The sequence below is a fragment of the Triticum aestivum genome, chromosome 7D, assembly GCF_018294505.1.
Source record: "Triticum aestivum cultivar Chinese Spring chromosome 7D, IWGSC CS RefSeq v2.1, whole genome shotgun sequence".
NCBI classification, from domain to species: domain Eukaryota; kingdom Viridiplantae; phylum Streptophyta; class Magnoliopsida; order Poales; family Poaceae; genus Triticum; species Triticum aestivum.
Window position 1 is genome coordinate 50,029,168 of NC_057814.1, and position 22,479 is coordinate 50,051,646.

Consider the following 22,479-nt stretch of genomic DNA (forward strand, 5'->3'; position numbering starts at 1 on the left):
CAAGATTAGTTGTAGCTCTCTCATGTTGTCATGCTTCATAATATTTTGACACAGCCAGTCCAACATAGAGAAGTCACCTCTGCCTTGCCATAACAACAACTGATGAAGTTTGTCTTCTTAGATGCCCCAAAAATGCTAATGTATGTTCCGTCCTCTTTCATACATACAAGTAGCTTGGTATTTTCTTCTTCTTTCACTTCTATAAATAGTTTCCACGTTTGGCTCTAATCACTCTTATACATATTGTGATGATACTCTAGAATCAGTGAAATTATCTAAGCTGCATCATATAGAAATTTAGGTAATTGAGTACTAGAGTACACTTTCTTCAAGCAAAAAATGGACTTTGATGAATAACAATTCATTTCAGTTCACATGCTTATTGTAGATGTTCTATGAATTTTAGTTCATCCATTTCGTGTATGTGTCATTATAGAAGAAATGGAGAAGTCGTGTTATGTTAATTGAGCGGAGAGATCACATGTGCATATACTCTCACTATTCTCATCATGAAATGTGGTGTTGGATAGAAGCATCCCATAATCCACAATAGTTAGTATACAAAAATTAAGACCAATTCACCTAAAATAAGAAGACTAATATAACTAAAATCAGCATACGAGTCAAATGAATTAGCTGTATAGAATATTCAATCCCATGAAGACATACGAAGCATCTAATTATCATTAACTAAGTGTTTGTTGTATGGATTACCATGAAATATTATTAAATACATATTTTTCAGTATGAGTTTACATGTAAAGTGTCTAACCAGTAATTGAAGTAATGAATTTGATCCTCTTTATCCTATGAGTACTGATGGAGAACTATTATATTTCTTGGTGATAATAATTTTCAAAATAGATACACACATGATAATTGGTAATAATTTTACAATTTATGTGTTCTTTGACATTAAACTAGCCCGTGCGTTGCACGGGTCGACGACTAGTGCATTGCAATCACGTGGACATCGCGGCCATCATCAGGCGAGGTTGGGAAGAAAGATGAGTGGCGACATGCTGGGCCACCGTGTTAAAATAGAGAACGCTCATATGTTAGGATATTGAGTCATAATTATTTTGGCTAGCACGTAATACTTTTGTCTCCCGTTCCAACCCACGGGCATGTTTACTAGTATAAATAAACTATATAAAAAGCAGAACAAAAACGCAAATCTCAAGGTGATTCCAGTTGACAAACGCTCGACCACACAAAAATCTCGGTCAACCCGACATTGGAAATTCAATTCACGAGTACATGTCAAAAAAAACACGAGCATATACAACAGGAAAGGGAAAAGCTACAGGCGTTGGCGAAGGGCCCTGGAAACCACGCCTCGGCCTCACAGAAAACCTCGTCACCTCGTTATCCTCTCCTGCGCAACTCAGATCGATTTGGATTCGGATTCCCTGACCGCCGTTGCCTAGGGTTTGGGTCCGCCTCAGCAACCGCCACCGTCGGCATCTCCGAGGCCGCCACCAACACCCCCACCCCCGCTACCCTCCTTTTCAGATATATGAAGCTCTTTTTTCCAGTGTGCCCAAAGAATAAGCACAAGCTAGCAGTAAACATCCTTACACGGGTGTAATCACGATTCCCTTTTCACTTCTTGTGGCGGGCTCTTATATATTTGTTGAGCTGTGTTTACGATCCTATATATTTCGTCCCCATGGACAACTCAGTTGAGGCGACAACTCAGATCAGCACTGCAGGGTATGCTGTCGAGATGAGTTTGGAGGAGAGGTTTGCGATAATGAGGAGCATCGGGTTGGGGAGCACCGACGAGGAAGAGGAGCTTAGGTTGCTACTAGAGAAGAAGGTCGCTCCTATCTGCTACGTTTGGTGCGATCCCTCGCCGTCGATACACATTGCCCAGGGGATCATGATGGTGCTCAATGTCAATAAAATGGTCAAAGCTGGCTGCAGGGTTAAAATTTTGATGGCTGATTGGTTTGCTCATATACACAACAGATTCGGTGGTGATATGAATGATATTCGGACTATTGGATGTTACATGATTGAGGTATGGAAAGCAGCAGGCTTGGAGCTTAACCGGGTAGAGTTCATGTGGTTGTCGGATGAAATAAATCGCCGTTCACATGAATACTGGACGCTTGTGATGGATGTTGCCAGAAATAACACTTTGGGGAGGATGATAAGGTGCTGGGACAAGACCTTTGAATATGCACTCACGGTGTATGGAATGCCTATGACCGGCCTGATGTGGTGGCTACAATGATCTTTGAACCTTGCATGCAGTGTGCTGTTGTATTACTCCCCAAGGCAGACATATGGCTGCTATCCATGGATCATGATGAGGATCTTGAGGAGGTTCGCGAGCTAACTAGAGAGTACTGCAAAGACATGAAGGGTGAAAATCGACCTATTATTCTGTCCCACAATAAGCTCCCCAATTTAATAGAAGACCATGAATTTGGTAATATAGGAGATCCAGCTTGGACCATCTTCATGGAAGATGGGGAGCAAAATCTGAGTGTGTGTAGCGACCCGACCTCAGACGGTCAAGTCTGTGTGCTTAAGTGTCATCCCTGGATCGGTATGCTGACACACACAGTACTCGAGGATTTATAACAGAGGTAAATCACATGTATAAAGTAACGTAAATAATATTACCTCAATCCAAATAGCGGAAGTAACAACAAGGTTGTGGATTCCCATCAACACCAACGGCAAGGTTGAGTGTAGAAATCGTAACCCTAACATATCACTTACTCGTCGTAAGATTCCTGCAACATGAGACGTTGCAGCCACAAAGGGTCAGTACATTGAATGTACTGGCAAATTCACACCATAGGATAATAATGAATAATAGTTATCACTACATGCATATTTGGCTGGTGGAAAAGCTCTATGGTTATAATGTTTTTGCGAAAAGCCAATTTTTCCCTACTGCAAAGGAATATATTTTATTAACTACAAAGTTGGTTGAATAATATTGAGAAGGTTCCTCCAACTCAATCCCAAATTAATAATCATCAACCCAACAGATTAATTAAGTAAAGTGATGAGATCAAATCAATAATTCAAGTACCAGATACTCAAAGATGTCCATAACCGGGGACACGGCTAATCATGATTAGTTTATACACTCTACAGAGGTTTGCGCACTTTTCCCCACAAGACTCGATCTCCTCCGTTGGATTTCTCGCACTACATGATGTTTGAGAAACGGATGACCGAGACACAGTCTTTCAGAAGCATTAACTCTTTACTCTGGGTAGACAGTTACACCTACTTTCCCTCTACATCTGTAGCCTACCACTGAAAGAGGTCATGCAACATACTCGACTATGTTAGAGCCCATAATAGCTTGTGGCTGCACACGGAAGTTTCTAGCATGAATAATCTTATGATCCCTTTGAGCCTGGGTGGCGAACCATAGGATGATCACATGGGTACTCCGGGATATCCTAGGATAACACTGGATTCTCCAGGTGCCCTGACAACCACTAGGTGCTCCAGGGTGCCTCAACCAATCCACCCAAATGTGTATTAAGTAGCCACATTAAGTTATCCATTAATTAACAATCTCACATTTGTCATGGATATGCTCAGCCAATCCACGTCTACGAGCATAGCATAGCAGTATAAGCATAACGTAGAAGTAACTCCCAAGGTTTGATAATAAAAGGGCAATAGGTTCTACCTCATCATCTACTTCCCAACCCACATTTAAGAGATCCTACTTATGCAATGTTTGAGGATTGTAACTAATGCATAAAAACTGGGTATGAAAGAAGTATGATCAAAGTGTGAACTTGCCTGTACTGTTGATGAAGATGATTCGCACTCATAACTCCTGATAGTTCTACTCGTCACACTCCGGTCAATCTATCGTGAGCAAGCAATTGCATACATAAGCACTCATGCAAAAGAATCGAAGAAAAGAACTCGGAAAACTTCGAAAACAGGCAAACAACTCTTGCAACAGAAAATAATTTCTAACAGTACCAAAATTGAGTGGATTTGGCCTTATTATAAAGTTTAGGTCAAGAGCTTCGACTTGCAAAAAGAATCAATTAAATCGGAGTTATAAAACTCAAGTTATGAACAAAAGAAGTTCAAATTCAAATCTGTTTGAAATCAAATTTTAAACTATCAAAAACATGTTTAAGTTGGTTATCTGGATAGAGGGGATCATAAAGAATAAGTGGGCGTTGGTTTTGTTGGATTTGGAAAAAACGGGTAAAAAGTTGCGGGGTTTTGAAGATCAAGGACTAATCTGTAAATAAAATATTCATGGATGGGTCCCTAGCCGAAAATTAAACAGAAAACAAGTCTATCGAGCGAACGCTCGCTAACAGAACTAATCTGACGAATAGACTGAAGAACCTAAACGAACGAACGAACTCTAAATAAGTAAAACTAAACAAAATCGGTTTTAAGACGAAAACCAAAACTAAAACAACTAAAAAGAAAACCGGGCGAACTGGGCGGTTCCCACCGGTTCAGGCGGGTCGGCGGTGGATCGGAACGGCGTCGGCAGTCAACTCCGGCGGCAGCGAGGCGAGGCGGCGCGGCGGTTTCGGTGAGCGCGGCGAGCTCCGGCGTCGGGACGAGGCGGCGGACGGCGGCGGATCGGGCGGAGGCGACAGCTACGCGGGGCTAGGCGAGGCGCGGCTGCGGCGGCGGCAATCTGCGGCGCCGGCGCGCTGGCTAAGCGGATCGGGCGGCGGCGAACTCGGGGTCCAATGGCCCGGGGTCGCTATTTAAAGGCTGGGGGCAGCGGACGGCTTGCGGGAGGGGCAAGGAGAGTCCGGCCTCGGCACGAAGGTCGAGATCGGCGCGGCGGCGATGGCGTACGGGCGGCGGAAACCGAGGCCCGGTCGGGGGTGACACGGCGCTGGGCTGGGGTCGGCCTGGCCCGGTTGGCTGGGCCGGCCTAGTTCGCGGAAAAAGTCCTTTTAAAAAACACACACAGAGAAAGAAATATTAAAAACAAAATAAATAAAAATATTATATAGGCATATAATATAGCAAAAATTTTAGAAAAATATTTCCTACAACCTGAACATTTTTCTAGCATCAAATAAAATCCACAAAAATTTAAATAAATCAAAGAGTGCTACTGGTGCACTAAAACCTCATAAAAATCATTTTCAAAATACCAAAATAAATTCAAATTTATTTCTCTCCAATTTTCTAATGTAGGGAATCATTTTACCCTATTTTCCATATAAAAATACAAATAGCAAAAGAGACCTAGGAACTAGGATGACGTGCTCGCTTGAGAGTGTGTGGGAAAAAATAGTTAATGATTATTTATGGTGGACTTGCATGCGCATGAAGAGTTAGTGGGAAAGCATATTTAAATGATGGATCTACTTAATTATGTGGATATCTTGCATGTTAAGATAAATAGGATAGTGGGGATGAATCTCATGCAATTCTCAGACCTCTAAGGAGCAAACGAGACATGGACAAAAGCGCAAGAGAATGAGAATGAAAAAATATGATCTTTTGGGCTTTCAGAATTAGAAGAGAGCATTAACAACACATGAAGTCTAATCAAATGGTTGGACAGGGACTCGTGATGTACGTCTGGAGTAGGTCGGATGACACCAATAATAAAAATACAAATAGCAAAAGAGACCTAGGATGACGTGCTCGCTTGAGAGTGCATGAGAAAAATAGTTAATGATTATTTGTGGTGGACTTGCATGCGCATGAAGAGTTAGTGGGGAGCATGCGCATGAAGACTTAGTGGGAAAGCATTTTATAATGATGGATCTACTTGATGATGTGGATAGTTTGCATGTCAAAATAAATAGGATAGTGGGGATGAATCTCACACAATTCTCTGACCTCTAAGGAGAAAAAGAGACATGGACAAAAGTGCAAGAGATTGAGAATGAAAAAGATACGATCTTTTGGGCTTTCAGTTGCAGAAGAGAGCATTAAAAACACATGAAGTCTAAAACGGTTGGACAAGGACTCGTGATGTACGTCTGGAGTAGGTCGGATGACGCCAATAAAAATACAAATAGCATAAGAGACCTAGGATGACGTGCTCGCTTGAGAGTGCATGAGAAAAATAGTTAATGATTATTTGTGGTGGACTTGCATGCCCATGAAGAGTTAGTGGGGAGCATGCGCATGAAGACTTAGTGGAAAAGCATTTTATAATGATGGATCTACTTGATGATGTGGATAGTTTGCATGTCAAAATAAATAGGATAGTGGGGATGAATCTCACACAATTCTCTGACCTCTAAGTAGCAAAAGAGACATGGACAAAAGCCCAAGAGATTGAGAATGAAAAAGATATGATCTTTTGGGCTTTCAGTTGCAGAAGAGAACATTAAAAACACATGAAGTCTAAAGCGGTTGGACAGGGATTCATGACGTACATCTGGAGTAGGTCAGATGACGCTAATAAAAATACAAATAGCATAAGAGACCTAGGATGATGTGCTCGCTTGAGAGTGCATCAGAAAAATAGTTAATGATTATTTGTGGTGGACTTGCATGCGCATAAGGCCCTTCCCAGTGCTCCATGATGGACAGGTGCTAAGCATGCCATATAGGCAAAAAAAATGACATGGCGCAGTAATTAAGGAGGAGAGAGAGCACTTTCGTGACCCCAGCAAGAACCAATGCCAAGCACATGAACTTAGGCAAACCACTTAAATGAAAGAAGTTGACCAATGCATGGAAGAGTTTAGGTGCTAAATCATTAAATACAGTGAGCTTAGAAACAACAAGTTAAACACCTATGCATTGGTGAGTTGAGTTGCTAAGCTATTTAATGCATTTAGCACCTCTTCTAAGCACCTTTGCATTGAGAGAGGTCTAAAGAGTTAGTGGGAAAGTATTTTTAAATGATGGATCTACTTGATGATGTGGATAGTTTGCATGTCAAGATAAATAGGATAGTGAGGATGAATCTCTTAGGTATATAGGATAGCGAGTATAAAATAAGGGTTCACATATATATTTCTTAAAGAAAAATAGGAAAATACATATAAAAATAATAAATACATATAAAAGCGGGATGTCGCATCTTCAAGCAATATGGATCCATCTCTTCGATGCCAGATGCATGTTATCCACGACGTAGAATGGACGGAGTATGATGCGGAGCATCCTATGGACATCACCATGTCAAGAGTCCATTCGACGAGTGACACGTGCAACATCTACTTCACATACGCAAAGGTGAATCATCTCCTTTACACGTGCTCACTTGACCCCTTCGAGGATGGTATACTACTTGACACTCCACTCGTGTGCATGCATAGGTATTGTCGGAACACTACGGACGACGAGGAGGAGTGCAAGCGCCAAGGTACAACTACACCATCCGCGAGGGAGGCCTGGAAGCGACGACGAAAGAAGACGGAGCTGCTGAAGCTACAGCGGCCGGACATCCGGCGCCTGTGCAGCCGCCAAGGAACTGCACCAACAGACGGCCAACAGCATCAGCGGCCGGACATCCCGCGCCTCGCCAAAGCCCGGACATCCGGCCCTTCCCCCGGAAATCCGGCATCGACGACAGAAGGCACCCGAAGTTTGGCCACTTCAGCCCGGACATCCGGCCCGAGCCCCGCACATCCGGCGCCTCGCGAAGCCCCAGACATCCGGCCCCTAGCCCGGACATCCGGCGCCTGCTTGCGCGCAGAGTCGGGCCAGAGGCCCATGTATCCCTTTCTCACTTACCCTTTCGTGACTTAGACAATATATACCCCTTCTCCTCCATCTTTCTAGGGTTAGCAAAGGATTAGCTCATTTAGAGATAGAGCTTTGCTCATCCATATCGGATCTACTCCACGAGAGAGACTGCGGCCCCTCTACGGAGAAGATCCACCTTGGATTCAAGACCCCTCACGGGAAGATCCCCTCGTGGATTCAAGACCTCCTCACGAAGAAGAACCGGTTACCGTTTGTATCGTCCGTTGTTGACTTTGGATCTTGTATCTTACCTTTGTGTTCATCGATCTAGCGCATGTGTGATCTATTCTTGTTGGTTGAGTGATTTCTCTCGTGTTCCTCTCGTGTTTCCCCTCGTGTTCATCACGTTCTTCGTAGGGATCCGCTCCTTTCGTGAAAGATCGGCCATCTAGGGTTCCACCCTACATCATCTTGGTATCATGAGCCACGTTGATCACGATTTCGGAGCCTCCCCGTTGTGTTTTCTAGCCTAGTTTTGTTGATTTTGTCCCAAAATTCGAAAATCCCCACCAAAAAATAGCCCCAATTTTTTTTGTGATTTGTTGGTTTGATGAAGTTTTGTTGGATTTGATCCATGGGTTTTCTTTGTTACTAGTGGATCTAGCTTTCCCCCAATTTTCCCCACTTTCTATCCACGAAATCTCCGCAATTTAGCCCCCGAAATCATCAATTTCCGCCCCCAAAATCGAGTTCCTCGAGTTCATCCTCGGATTTGGAGCCCGGACATCCGGCCCGTAGCCCTGGACATCTGGCCCCCCGGACATCCGGCCCGTAGCCCGGACATCCGGCTCCTGGAGCACATTTTCGCGCAAGTTTCTAGACATCAGGTCCCGGATATCCGGCCAAAGCCCCGGATGTCCGACCCCTGGCATTTCAGCCTTCCCCGTTTCACCGTTTTGTGCATAACTTCCACGTCCGAAGTCCGATTTTCGCGTTCTTTAGCTCGTTGAGTAGCTATTGACATCCTCTATCCCTCTAGATAGGTCCCATCACCATTTGACTCCATCAAATTTTTGGCACTTTGGCATCTTTGCCTAGGGCTTCCACCATAACTTCCGCTTAACCACCACCGACTTCCGCACCCTAACCAATTTTGTTCCCCTTAGCATTTTGAGGTTGTTTGAGTTGTGATTTGAGTCCCCTAAGGTGTTTCGGCTACTTAGGGATGATTGCTTCTTCATCAATCGCCACCATAACTTCCGCATAGGCTTACCCACCATACACTTCCACCAACCCAACTTAACCCAATTTTGTTTGTGTTGTGAGTTGTGTCTCCTAAGGTGTTTCGGCTACTTAGGGACCGTGTTTCGAACTCTGACACCGTGTATAGTCCATCCACCTTACCCTCGACTTCCGCATTGCGTCTCAAAACCCATCATTGCATTTCCGCAACCCCATTGAGCTTCCGCAAAACCACCACCGCTTACACTACCACCGTTTGACTTTTGTCCTAGATATTTTGAGTTCGCGGTTTTTCCGTTTCCTAAGGTGTTTCGGCTACTTAGGGACGAGTCTCCATCATCTTGGTATCTACATCAAGAACACCGCCACTCATCATCACCAAGGACGGTAACCTCGACGACACCATTGTATATTCCCCTTGCAATTGCATTGATAACCCCTAGCCCATTTTGCGTCACTTGCCTATCGAGACTAGCCATTTGAGTATTGCCGGCAACGTTACTTGTGCACATTAGTGTTCATACTTCACATAGCATACATACCATCATTGTGTTGCATATCTTGGTATCATTTCTTGTGTCACAAAGTTGTCTTCGCATACACAATTGCTATCTTGGTTTGTGCATTTTGCAAAGTGGCCATACAAAAAAAAAGAATAAGCTTTTAAGCAAAAGAGAAAGAGCAAAGAAGCTTGTAAGAAAATGCCATAGCATCATACCACATTGCATATAACATTGTCATATCCGATCATCTTGGATCATCTTGAGAGAAACACCGGGAACCATACATACATAGCATACTTGGGATAGAAGTTTATCCATTTTGCATATCATAGGTTGTGCACAAGTGTCGTATCCGCCTATTGAGCAATCGTGCTAGCGTCTCTCTTGAGTTGTGCAACACGAGCGTTTTCCGTGCACTCCACATTTTGTGCTCATTCCTTGGTTGCACGACCCCATTTATCTATCCGTGTGTGTGTTTCCGTGTGCCATTCTTTGCTATTGGTCTACTTGTTTCACTTGCGAATTTGTGAATCTCTTTCAACATTATTGACTCCTGCTAACATTTTGCATCAAATGTTTTGTGCCACTATCCTCACCGAGCTCCACTATAAGCCTTACTTGTGTAGGTGTGAGAAACCGACAAGAATTGGTACCAATTGTGCTATTTCCTTGTTACACATTGAGTGATCATTGATCCATCTTCAACATCGGTCAAGGTACATTTGGTATCGTTCTTCTCTTTCTCCCACTCACATTTGCTCGAGTCTTGCGATGGATAGGCAAGGCATTTCACCTTCGGTCTACAACAACGATGAGCTCGATGCCACGAACAACTCCAACGACGCCAAGATGCAAGCTCAAATGGAGGAGATCAAATCCCTCATCAAGTCATACAAGTGATCTTCCTCATCTTCGAGAAGACGCTCAAGAGCACATGCCTCAGAGCTACCATCTCCGGCAAGGTCACATCGGCATCGACACCATCACCACCACGAACGTGAAGGTCAAGAGCTCTACACCAACAACCGCTCAACGACTTCACCATCTCCCTTGGCATCGTCGCCAAGCGTCTTCAAGGCATCTTCGCCTACGGATATACGGCATCTTTGCCAACAAGCACCTCAAGACTACGCTCAAGAGAAGCTCCCCAAGCTCAAGTCTGCGACTTCCACGAGCTACTACGACCTCGACACCGACCATGCGATTCCTTTCTATGGGACTCAAGAACCCGAGGAGTATCTCGAGTGGGAGCACCTAATGGATGACTACCTCAAGCTACATCAAGTTCCTCCCGAAGATCAAGTGAAGTGCGCCATAAGAAACTTCCACGACTACGCCTCGACATGTTGGCTTCACACACCTTCAGAGACCTACGACATGAGTTGGCCCAAGACGAAGAGAGCTTTGCGGCGAGAATTTGTGCCTCCAACCTACTCGGAACAACTTCTACGCCAATTGGAGAACACCAACCAAGGATCCAAGTCCATCGACGCGTACTTCAAGGAGATGAAGATTGCCTTGCGACGAGCCGGCGTGGACGACCCCATGTCAATGAAGTTCCACTTCATGATGGGATTGAACAATGCCATCTCCAAGACCATCTTCCTCGAGAACTACAAGTCCCTCGACGACAACTACATTGGTGCTCTCAAGGCGGAACAAGAACTCATGAAGGCCAAGGCTTCTCCACCCCAAGCACACTTCTCGAAGTACAAACTCAAAGACGATGAGCATGAGGCTAGTACCACCAAGATGTCCAAGCCCGACGAGCTCCAAGACGATGCTCCCAAGTTCGACTTCACCGCCATCCCTCTTTGTGGCATTGATGATGCCGAGTCCTCCATGACTCTTTTTCAAGATGGTGCGGCGACGAGTACGACTACGGAGACCTTCAAGGACCAAGCTTTTGAGGCAAGCGACATGGTGACGAGCAAGGATGATGCTTCCATCTTAGGAGGCGAGAGTGATGATGTGCCATCTTCGGCCTTCATCCACGGCGACGGTGATGAGATGGTTGACTATTTCACTTCGACCACGGCGACGTATGATGACTTGAGTGACTTGTGCCACCATATTGAGAGTGAGAGTGACTTCACCACTAGCCCCATATCCAATGTGTTGCCCCAATTTCCATGTGCGGAGAGCCACAACCCCCACCACTTGAGTGAGATGAGTGCCTCCACCATACGTGCGATTGAGTGCACCTACTTTGAGGGAGTGAGTGAACCACCACATAGAGAGAGTGAGGAGATTTTGAACTCTAACGACTTAACCTCTACCTCTATTGTGTATTCTCATTTGGTGATAGGTCTCATTTATGATGACGCGCCGATTCACGACGACTTCGTCCTTCCTATGGACATGACGATTGCCATGGTGGAATATGATGCACCCCCACATGGTTCCATCAAGATGAAGATGACCACCATTTGGTCTTTGCCACCTCACCTACACCACTTGATTGGAATGACAAAGGTAACATAGGTGACGGTGATGCTCTAGTCCAACTAGTGGACATTCTTGACATTGATTGCTTGCATGATGTTGATCCACCTATTACCTTGCTTCATGATAGTGAGATTTCCCCATGGGATGATTTACCCATTTATGATGAGTATGATGATTGCCATGTGGAGTCTATTAGTTGTGATGCCATGTTACATAGGATTTCTTGTGACAATTCTTTAGGTCACATCATGTTTGACAATCCGCTTGACTTGTCATATGCTATGCATGAGATCAATCTTATGTCATATTTGCAATCTCTTCGTAGTGACTATGCATATGCCATTAAAATTACCCCAATTTGCACATATGGCATAGATGACAAGCCCATGGTTATTGGCATTTGTTTTTCTTGTGATGATATTGACATGCTCCCTTTGCATCATTTATCTCATATGCCATGCCATGACCACCTAGCTTCGGATATGCATTGTTGTGGATGTTGTCCATTTTCTCCATATGATTACAATATTGCTCATGAGGAGACCCCCTAGTTTCCTCATACATTTTAGGAAATTTTGATCCATCCTATCCATTGCATGATCCCAATAATTATGTGCACAATATGCTCCCCATGAATCATAATGATATTGTTGTGCCATATACTAGTATGCTCAATTTGCATCCCCATCGTGTCATACATAACAACTATTCTTTCATGATGGATGACATGTTCTTATACCATGCATCAAATTTCTTTGAGCGATGCTTATCTTGTGCTAACACTCACTTGCACATACACATCATGATGGATGATGTGTACATTTACCACGCGCACAATTTCTTTGGTTTGTGTCTCTTTTGTGTAGGTACCCATGAATACTTGTCAACCTCGCAATCCCACGAGTTGACAAAACGAGCTCTCGAGAGCAATGATGACTTGGGATCCCATGGATTGCCTTTCCCACCGCTCACTTCGCGCAAACACTTCGCGCATTTCTTTTACATGGCCCTCACATGGTTATCGGTTGTTGTCCATTATATATCCTTTGCCCATCTTGCCTTGTTCACTTTGCATGATATGCCCATTACTATGCCTTTGCCATGCATTTGTGACCCATGCTTTGCATTACACATGATGATTGATTCTAGTACTTGTATGTGTATTTGCAAGCGTGGTGGAGATATTGTTCGTTATTGCCATGATTGCTTTGTGCCCAATGCCTATGATGATACTATGATCTTGATTTGTGTTCGTGCTTGCGATATGTCATGTACATTGCCTATGCCTATTCTTTGCTCACATGACATGATTGCCATGATCTCCTCTAGTGTGTTGCATCTTCGCTCCACTAGTTTGCACGACTTGATTACTATTGCTTGTCTTATTGCATCACCAATTATTTATACTTGCTCACTTCATGCGGTTGATGACAACTATCTACATGCTTCGCACATGATTGTTATTGCTTCTTGTCATATATTTCCATATGTTGCCTCTATCATGCTAGATGATTTGACATGTATTGAGTGCAACAATGCTATTAGTCTTGCTTATGAGTTTGCCCCCATAGCATTCTCACATATATTTGGAGATTTTGACATATTTCTTGTAAAGCATGCTTGTCTTACCTCTTTGGACCATATACCTCGTGCCATGAATATTGCCATTGTTGCATCATATTATTCGTGCACTTGTGCTTCTAATGGTTATGTGCAAGAGAAGAGAACCATCATGATGGATGATGTGTTTATCTACCATGCGCATACGTTCTTTGTTTTGTTGTGTGCATGTGTAGGATACTTGGACTTTATGTCGACTTCCGCTTCACGTGAGTTGACCATTCGAGCTCTTGCGAGTGAACCACCTTCTACCACGACGATTCTACATCGCACTTGCTTATACTTCGGCATTGTGAAGGACGCACAAGGACATGCTTTCAAGGTGATATCCTTCTCTTTTGAGAACCTCCAAACCATGAGCATGGATATTGCGGATCATACTATTTGTGTTGCTTGCACCATGAGACTTATTGGTCATCTTGGACCATTTGATTGCGCACATGTTAGAGATCTTGCTTCGACTTGTCGTTGTCACCTTTCCATGCCTCATGACATATATACCTTGTGTGTTGCATCCAAATCTTGGATTACTTGCTCCTATCACATGTTTGGTTGCAACAATGTCATTCCTTCACATATGCTATGTCCCATTGCTTGTCACATGATTGAATTGATTGCCTCACACATGATGACCAATTGCTCTTTCTATTGTGTTGAGTGCCACACTATGTTCACTACACCCTATGCACATTATGTTTGGATTGTCTTGCACTTAATCCATGTGTTTAGACATCTCATCTTCTTAGGTGTTGTGAATGATTCCTATGCCTACCATAGACCTTTCATTGAGCGCTTTGCCCATGCTTGCTATGAACCTGAGGTAGATGCTTATTCTCTTGACACACATATTTGCATCTCTACCTCCAATTTACATGCTTGCCCCCATGATATCTTTGCTTGTGCTCGATTGATATACTTACATGCCATGTCTCAATCCTTTGTCACACCATATGCTTTGCATGATGACGACACTTGTTTGGTGAATCACCTCTTGAATGCTTGGTTTTGCACTAACGCTAACCACATTTGTTTTTCCAAGTGTTTGTTGTCCTTACTCCTTTTGAAGGATCACAAGATGGTGCGACATTGGAGAGTGCCCATTTCGAGCTTCAAGATGACACGTACTTGGTGAACGTCCAGTTCTACATGGCGAAGCCATCTCTTTTCCATGGTGATTTGGTTTTCGATCCGAGGTCGGATCTTTCCCAAGGGAGGGGAGATGATGCGGAGCATCCTATGGACATCACCATGTCAAGAGTCCATTCGGCGAGTGACACGTGCAACATCTACTTCACATACACAAAGGTGAATCATCTCCTTTACACGTGCTCACTTGACCCCTTCGAGGATGGTATACTACTTGACACCACTCGTGTGCATGCATAGGTATTGTCGGAACACTACGGACGACGAGGAGGAGTGCAAGCGCCAAGGTACAACTACACCATCTGCGAGGGAGGCCTGGAAGCGACGACGAAAGAAGACGGAGCTGCTGAAGCTACAGCGGCCGGACATCTGGGCCAAAGGCCGGACATCCGGCGCCTGTGTAGCCGCCAAGGAACTGCACCAACAGACGGCCAACAGCATCAGCGGCCGGACATCCGGCCCTTCCCCCGGAAATCCGGCATCGACGACAGAAGGCACCCGAAGTTTGGCCACTTCAGCCCAGACATCCGGCCCGAGCCCCGGACATCCGGCGCCTCGCGAAGCCCCGGACATCCGGCCCCCAGCCCGGAAATCCGGCGCCTGCCTGCGCGCAGAGTCGGGCCAGAGGCCCATGTATCCCTTTCCCACTTACCCTTTCGTGACTTAGACTATTTATACTCCTTCTCCTCCATCTTTCTAGGGTTAGCAAAGGATTAGCTCATTTAGAGATAGAGCTTTGCTCATCCATATCGGATCTACTCCACGAGAGAGACTGTGGCCCCTCTACGGAGAAGATCCACCTTGGATTCAAGACCCCTCACGGGAAGATCCCCTCGTGGATTCAAGACCTCCTCATGGAGAAGAACCGGTTACCGTTTGTATCGTCCGTTGTTGACTTTGGATCTTGTATCTTACCTTTGTGTTCATCGATCTAGCGCATGTGTGATCTATTCTTGTTGGTTGAGTGATTTCTCTCGTGTTCCTCTCGTGTTTCCCCTCGTGTTCATCACGTTCTTCGTAGGGATCCGCTCCTTTCGTGAAAGATCGGCCATCTAGGGTTCCACCCTACATCAGAGTAGAAGGTGTCACCACTATGCCCCACACGTGACCGTGGACCTTGTTCACTAAGTCTGTGAACCAGAATTGGACGAAGATGGCGTCGTCCCACTAGGGGATGAAGTTGTACTGGCGCTGGTCAGAAAATTCCATCTCCGGAACACCCCGGTCTGCCTCCTCAAGTGCTGAGGCAGGACGTTCTTCGTCTCTGCACGAACCTAGCCCCAGCTGGGGATGATGTCGGGCACCACACGCACGACATTGTTGTTGGCTGCCATTGGGATGATCTTCTTCAGTGAACATCCATCTTCAATCCCGCTTTTATATGTACATATTTGGTATTGTATATATAAATCGAAACCTATTTGGTTTTACACTACATTTCATGATCACATTACTGTTTTATATTTTTTGCCGCGTATTAGTGGTGCCGACCTATGAAAAGATGCCACAAAACTCAAGGCTGAAATGCCGTTGATAAACATGGTGCGGAAGTTTGCTCGTGGATTTCTACATCCTTAATTAAATAGTGGTAGGGATACATAAGCCAACGCTAGTATGACTACAATGTCATGACCATATGAATTCTACAATCAAACAAAGCATGTACAAATCAAACAAAATCATTTAGGCATGACTACAGTCGCATGGTCATGATTTTCAAGATGTTTGTTATGGTCATGACTACAATCATATGGTCAAAATCAAACAAAATAATGACCACATGACTACAAACAATTCAAGCAAAATCAAACAAAACACAAGCTTATGACCAAAATCAAAACAAAATCACGACCATATGACCACAAATCAAATAAACCAAACCCATATCAAACAAACCAAAATCATGTATTGATATATAAGAATTCTACATGATTACAATGTCATGACCATATGAGACATGATTTTGGTTTGTTTGATTTCTTTACTGGAAAAACAAAGGACTATTTTCAAGATGTTTGAGTGTATACTAAAATTTATACGCAATACAGTACTCCATCGGTTCCATAATGTAGCACGTATATTTAGAAAAAAGTCAAACTATGAAAAGTCAAACCGTGCAAACTTTGACCAAAGTTTATAGAGAAGCATATTTATATCTACAATACCAAATATGTACAATATGAAACAATATCTTATGATATATGTTTGGCATTTCAGATGTAAATGTTTTTCTTGACAAACTTGGTCAAAGTTTGTGAGGTTTGACTTTTCAAAAAATTTATATGCGCTACATTATGAAACGGAGATCAAGGTATTTTTAGTAAAAATTCATATAGAAGAGGCCCTTCCTCTTTGTAGAATGTTGCAAAGTGCAAACTGGTCCACCTTTAGAGCATCTCTAGCAGACCCTGCATAACGCCCCGACCCGCAAAATAACCGCCAAAATGCGGTTCGGCACGGAAAATCTTGCACGAACAGACCCTACAAATGCGGGCGGCCCGTAAAAAATTTTGAGGGGCGCGGCAAAATCTCGACCCCAACCGCGAATACGCTGGTTCCCCTCCCGGCCCGTCGGTGCCCTGCATATAGCGGGAGTGGTTGGTGGGGAGGACATTTCAGCCTCCACTTTTCCCCACCTACCACCTCCCCGCTCCCCCTCGCCCCGCCGCCGGGCCCGCCCATGATTCCGGCGAAAGTAGCCGACGAGATCACGCCGAATGCCGCCACGCGCATGAGGTTGCCCTCTGCTACCTCTTGAGCACTGCGTTGGTTTTCCCTTGAAGAGGAAAGGGTGATGCAGCAAAGTAGCGTAAGTATTTCCCTCAATTTTTGAGAACCAAGGTATCAATCCAGTAGGAGGCTACGCGCGAGTCCCTTGCACCTACACAAACAAATAAATCCTCGCAACCAACGCGATAAGGGGTTGTCAATCCCTACACGGTCACTTACGAGAGTGAGATCTGATAGATATGATAGGATAATATTTTTGGTATTTTTATGATAAAGATGCAAAGTAAAGAAAACAAAATAAAACGGCAAAAGAAATAGCTTGTTGTTGGAAGATTAATATGATGGAAAATAGACCCGGGGGCCATAGGTTTCACTAGTGGCTTCTCTCAAGAGCATAAGTATTCTACGGTGGGTGAACAAATTACTGTTGAGCAATTGACAGAATTGAGCATAGTTATGAGAATATCTAGGTATGATCACGTATATAGGCATAACGTCCGAGACAAGTAGAGACCGACTCCTGCCTGCATCTACTACTATTACTCCACACATCGACCGCTATCCAGCATGCATCTAGAGTATTAAGTTCATAAGAACAGAGTAACGCCTTAAGCAAGATGACATGATGTAGAGGGATAAACTCATGCAATATGATATAAACCCCATCTTGTTATCCTCGATGGCAACAATACTATACGTGCCTTGCTGCCCCTACTGTCACTGGGAAAGGACAGCGCAAGATTGAACCCAAAGCTAAGCACTTCTCCCATTGCAAGAAAGATCAATCTAGTAGGCCAAACCAAACTAATAATTCGAAGAGACTTGCAAAGATAACCAATCATACATAAAAGAATTCAGAAGATTCAAATATTGTTCATAGATAAACTTGATCATAAACCCACAATTCATCGGTCTCAACAAACACACCGCAAAAGAAGATTACATCGAATAGATCTCCACAAGAGAGGGGGAGAACATTGTATTGAGATCCAAAAAGAGAGAAGAAGCCATCTAGCTAATAACTATGGACCCGAAGGTCTGAGGTAAACTACTCACACTTCATCGGAGAGGCTATGGTGTTGATGTAGAAGCCCTCCATGATCGATGCCCCCTCCGGCGGATCTCCGGAACAGGCCCCAAGATGGGATCTCACGGGTACAGAAGGTTGCGGCGGTGGAATTAGGTTTTTGGCTCCGTATCTGGTAGTTTGGGGGTACGTAGGTATATATAGGAGGAAGGAGTACGTCGGTGGAGCAATGTGGGGCCCACGAGGGTGGAGGGCGTGCCCGGGGGGTAGGCGCGCCCCCTACCTCGTGGCTTCCTGGTAGCTTTCTTGACGTAGGGTCCAAGTCCTCTGGATCACGTTTGTTCCGAAAATCACGTTCCCGAAGGTTTCATTCCGTTTGCACTCCGCTTGATATTCTTTTTCTGCGAAACTCTGAAATAGGCAAAAAACAGCAATTCTGGGCTGGGCCTCCGGTTAATAGGTTAGTCCCAAAAATAATATAAAAGTGTATAATAAAGCCCAATAATGTCCAAAACAGAAGATAATATAGCATGGAGCAATCAAAAATTGTAGATACGTTGGAGACGTATCAAGCATCCCCAAGCTTAATTCCTGCTCGTCCTTGAGTAGGTAAATGATAAAAGCAGAATTTTTGATGTGGAATGCTACTTGGCATAATTTCAATGTAATTCTTCTTAATTGTGGTATGAATATTCAGATCCGAAAGATTCAAGATAAAAGTTCATATTGACATAAAAATAATAATACTTCAAGCATACTAACTAAGCAATTATGTCCTCTCAAAATAACATGGCCAAAGAAAGTTCATCCCTACAAAATCATATAGTTTAGTCATGCTCCATTTTCGTCACACAAGAATGCTCTCATCATGCACAACCCCGATGACAAGCCAAGCAATTGTTTCATACTTTAGTAATCTCAAACTTTTTCAACCTTCACGCAAATACATGAGCGTGAGCCATGGACATAGCACTTTGGGTGGAATAGAATATGATGATGGGGGTTATGTGGAGAAGATAAAAAAGGAGAAGGTCTCACATCAACGAGGCTAATCAATGAGCTATGGAGATGCCCATCGATTGATGTTAATGCAAGGAGTAGGGATTGTCATGCAACGGATGCACTAGAGCTATAAATATATGAAAGCTCAACAAAAGAAACTAAGTGGGTGTGCATCCAACTTGCTTGCTCATGAAGACCTAGGGCACTTGAGGAGGCCCATTGTTGGAATATACAAGCCAATTTCTATAATGAAAAATTCCCACTAGTATATGAAAGTAACAAAATAAGAGACTCTCTATTATGAAGATCATGGTGCTACTTTGAAGCACAAGTGTGGTAAAAGGATAGTAACATTGTCCCTTCTCTCTTTTTCTCTCATTTTTTTGGGCCTTCTCTTTTTTATGGGCTTTCTCTTTTTTTATTCCTCACTTGGGACAATGCTCTAGAAAATGATGATCATCACACTTCTATTTATTTACAACTCAATGATTACAACTCGATACTAGAACAAAATATGACTCTATATGAATGCCTCCGGCGGTGTACCGGGATATGCAATGAACCAAGAGTGACATGTATGAAAGAATTATGAATGGTGGCTTTGCCACAAATACTATGTCAACTACATGATCATGCAAAGCAATATGACAATGATGAATGTGTCATGATAAACGGAATGGTGGAAAGTTGCATGGCAATATATCTCGGAATGGCTATGGAAATGCCATAATAGGTAGGTATGGTGGCTGTTTTGAGGAAGATATAAGGAGGTTTATGTGTGAAAGAGCGTATCATATCACGGGGTTTGGATGCACCGGCGAAGTTTGCACCAACTCTCAATGTGAGAAAGGGCAATGCACGGTACCGAAGAGGCTAGCAATGGTGGAAAGGTGAGAGTGCGTATAATCCATGGACTCAACATTAGTCATAAAGAACTCACATACTTATTGCAAAAATCTACAAGTCATCAAAAACCAAGCACTACGCGCATGCTCCTAGGGGGATAGATTGGTAGGAAAAGACCATCGCTCGTCCCCGACCGCCACTCATAAGGAGGACAATCAAAGAACACCTCATGTTTCAAATTTGTTACATAACGTTTACCATACGTGCATGCTACGGGACTTGCAAACTTCAACACAAGTATTTCTCAAATTCACAACTACTCAACTAGCACAACTTTAATATCACTACCTCCATGTCTCAAAACAATCATCAAGCATCAAACTTCTCTTAGTATTCAAAACACTCATAAGAATGTTTTTACTAATCTTGAATACCTAGCATATTAGGATTATTTAAGCAAATTACCATGCTATTTAAGACTCTCAAAATAATCTAAGTGAAGCATGAGAGATCAATAGTTTCTATAAAACAAATCCACCACCGTGCTCTAAAAGATATAAGTGAAGTACTAGAGCAAAAACTATATAACTCAAAAGATATAAGTGAAGCACATAGAGTATTCTAATAATTTCCGAATCATGTGTGTCTCTCTCAAAAGGTGTGTACAGAAAAGATGATTGTGGTAAACTAAAAAGCAAAGACTCAAATCATACAAGACGCTCCAAGCAAAACACATATCATGTGGTGAATAAAAATATAGCTCCAAGTAAAGTTACCGATGGAAGTAGACGAAAGAGGGGATGCCTTCCGGGGCATCCCCAAGCTTTGGCTTTTAGGTGTCCTTAGATTATCTTGGGGGTGCCATGGGCATCCCCAAGCTTAGGCTCTTGCCACTCCTTGTTCCATAATCCATCAAATCTTTCACCCAAAACTTGAAAACTTCACAACACAAAACTCAGCAGAAAATCTCGTGAGCTCCGTTAGCGAAAGAAAACAAAAGACCACTTCAAGGTACTGTAATGAACTCATTCTTTATTTATATTGGTGTTAAACCTACTGTATTCCAACTTCTCTATGGTTTATAAACTATTTTACTAGCCATAGATTCATCAAAATAAGCAAACAACACACGAAAAACAGAATCTATCAGAAACAGAATAGTCTGTAGTAATCTGTAACTAACGCAAACTTCTGGAACTCCAAAAAATCAGCCAAAATAGTAAGACCTAGACAATTTGTTTATTGATCAGCAGCAATTGGAATCAATATTTTATCACGTTCTGGTGATTTTTAACAATTATTTTCGTGAACAGAAAGTTTCTGGAATTTTCTGCAAGATCAAATAACTATCATCCAAGAAAATCCTATAGGTTTAACTTGGCACAAACACTAATTAAAACATAAAAACATATCTAACCAGAGGTTAGAACAAATATTTATTACTAAACAGAAGCAAAAGGCAAAAAACTAAAAATAAAATTGGGTTGCCTCCCAACAAGCGCTATCGTTTAACGCCCCTAGCTAGGCATAATAGCAAGAATAGACCTAGGTATTGCCATCTTTGGTAGGCAATTCTTCAATGAGGCATCTACCATCCTTAGGAGTTTCTTTCTTTTTATTAATTATCAATCTTTTAGGCACAAGACCGAAAAATTCATTTGTAGCAAATGGTTCCTTAATGATAGCGAAAAGATTGGGATGAATACTTATAGATTTAAGATCCGCAGTTTCCTTACTAGAGGATTCAACCTTATTTTTAGGAACATACATAAGCTTGGCAATTTTAGTTGGAGGACTTGGAGTATTCTTTACGGAAGAAAAAGCGGTTCCCAAGTTAGTAATGATACCCTCAAGTTTATCGATTCTAGTGGAATCCTGATTTATTCTTTCATTAACTATGGGTTCCTTCTCCTTAATATTTTTCAAAGTGACTCCTACTTTAGATCCGTATTGGGTAATTTGATTATGTATCTTTTTGTCCAAATTTTCAATTAACTCTACGGTAGCAACTTTATTTTCAATAATTTCAAGTCTTTGCATTACATCTCCAAAGTTAACATAGTTCCATTAACCAAAAGAGGTGGTGAGCCAAACAAATCTATCAAAGCATTATAAGAATCAAAAGTATGGCTACCCAAGAAATTCCCTCCGGTAATGGTATCAAGGATATATCTGTACCAAGGAGTAGCACCTACATAAAAATTGCGGAGAAGAACGGAAGTAGATTGCTTCCGGGTAGATCTATTTTGAGCATTGCAAATTCTATAACAAGCGTCTTTT

At 43.1% G+C, this 22,479-nt stretch overlaps 1 protein-coding gene across 1 annotated transcript; it reads left to right on the forward strand.

Moving 5' to 3' along the window:
• The first annotated feature begins 1,563 nt into the window (after window positions 1–1,563).
• On the forward strand, window positions 1,564–16,817 carry LOC123170754 (tyrosine--tRNA ligase 2, cytoplasmic-like). Its single transcript, XM_044588528.1, has 4 exons — window positions 1,564–2,197; window positions 2,263–2,499; window positions 3,407–3,469; window positions 16,812–16,817. The coding sequence occupies exons 1-4, from the start codon at window positions 1,673–1,675 to the stop codon at window positions 16,815–16,817; spliced, it is 831 nt and encodes a 276-aa protein (XP_044444463.1). The 5' UTR covers window positions 1,564–1,672.
• Window positions 16,818–22,479: the final 5,662 nt, after the last annotated feature.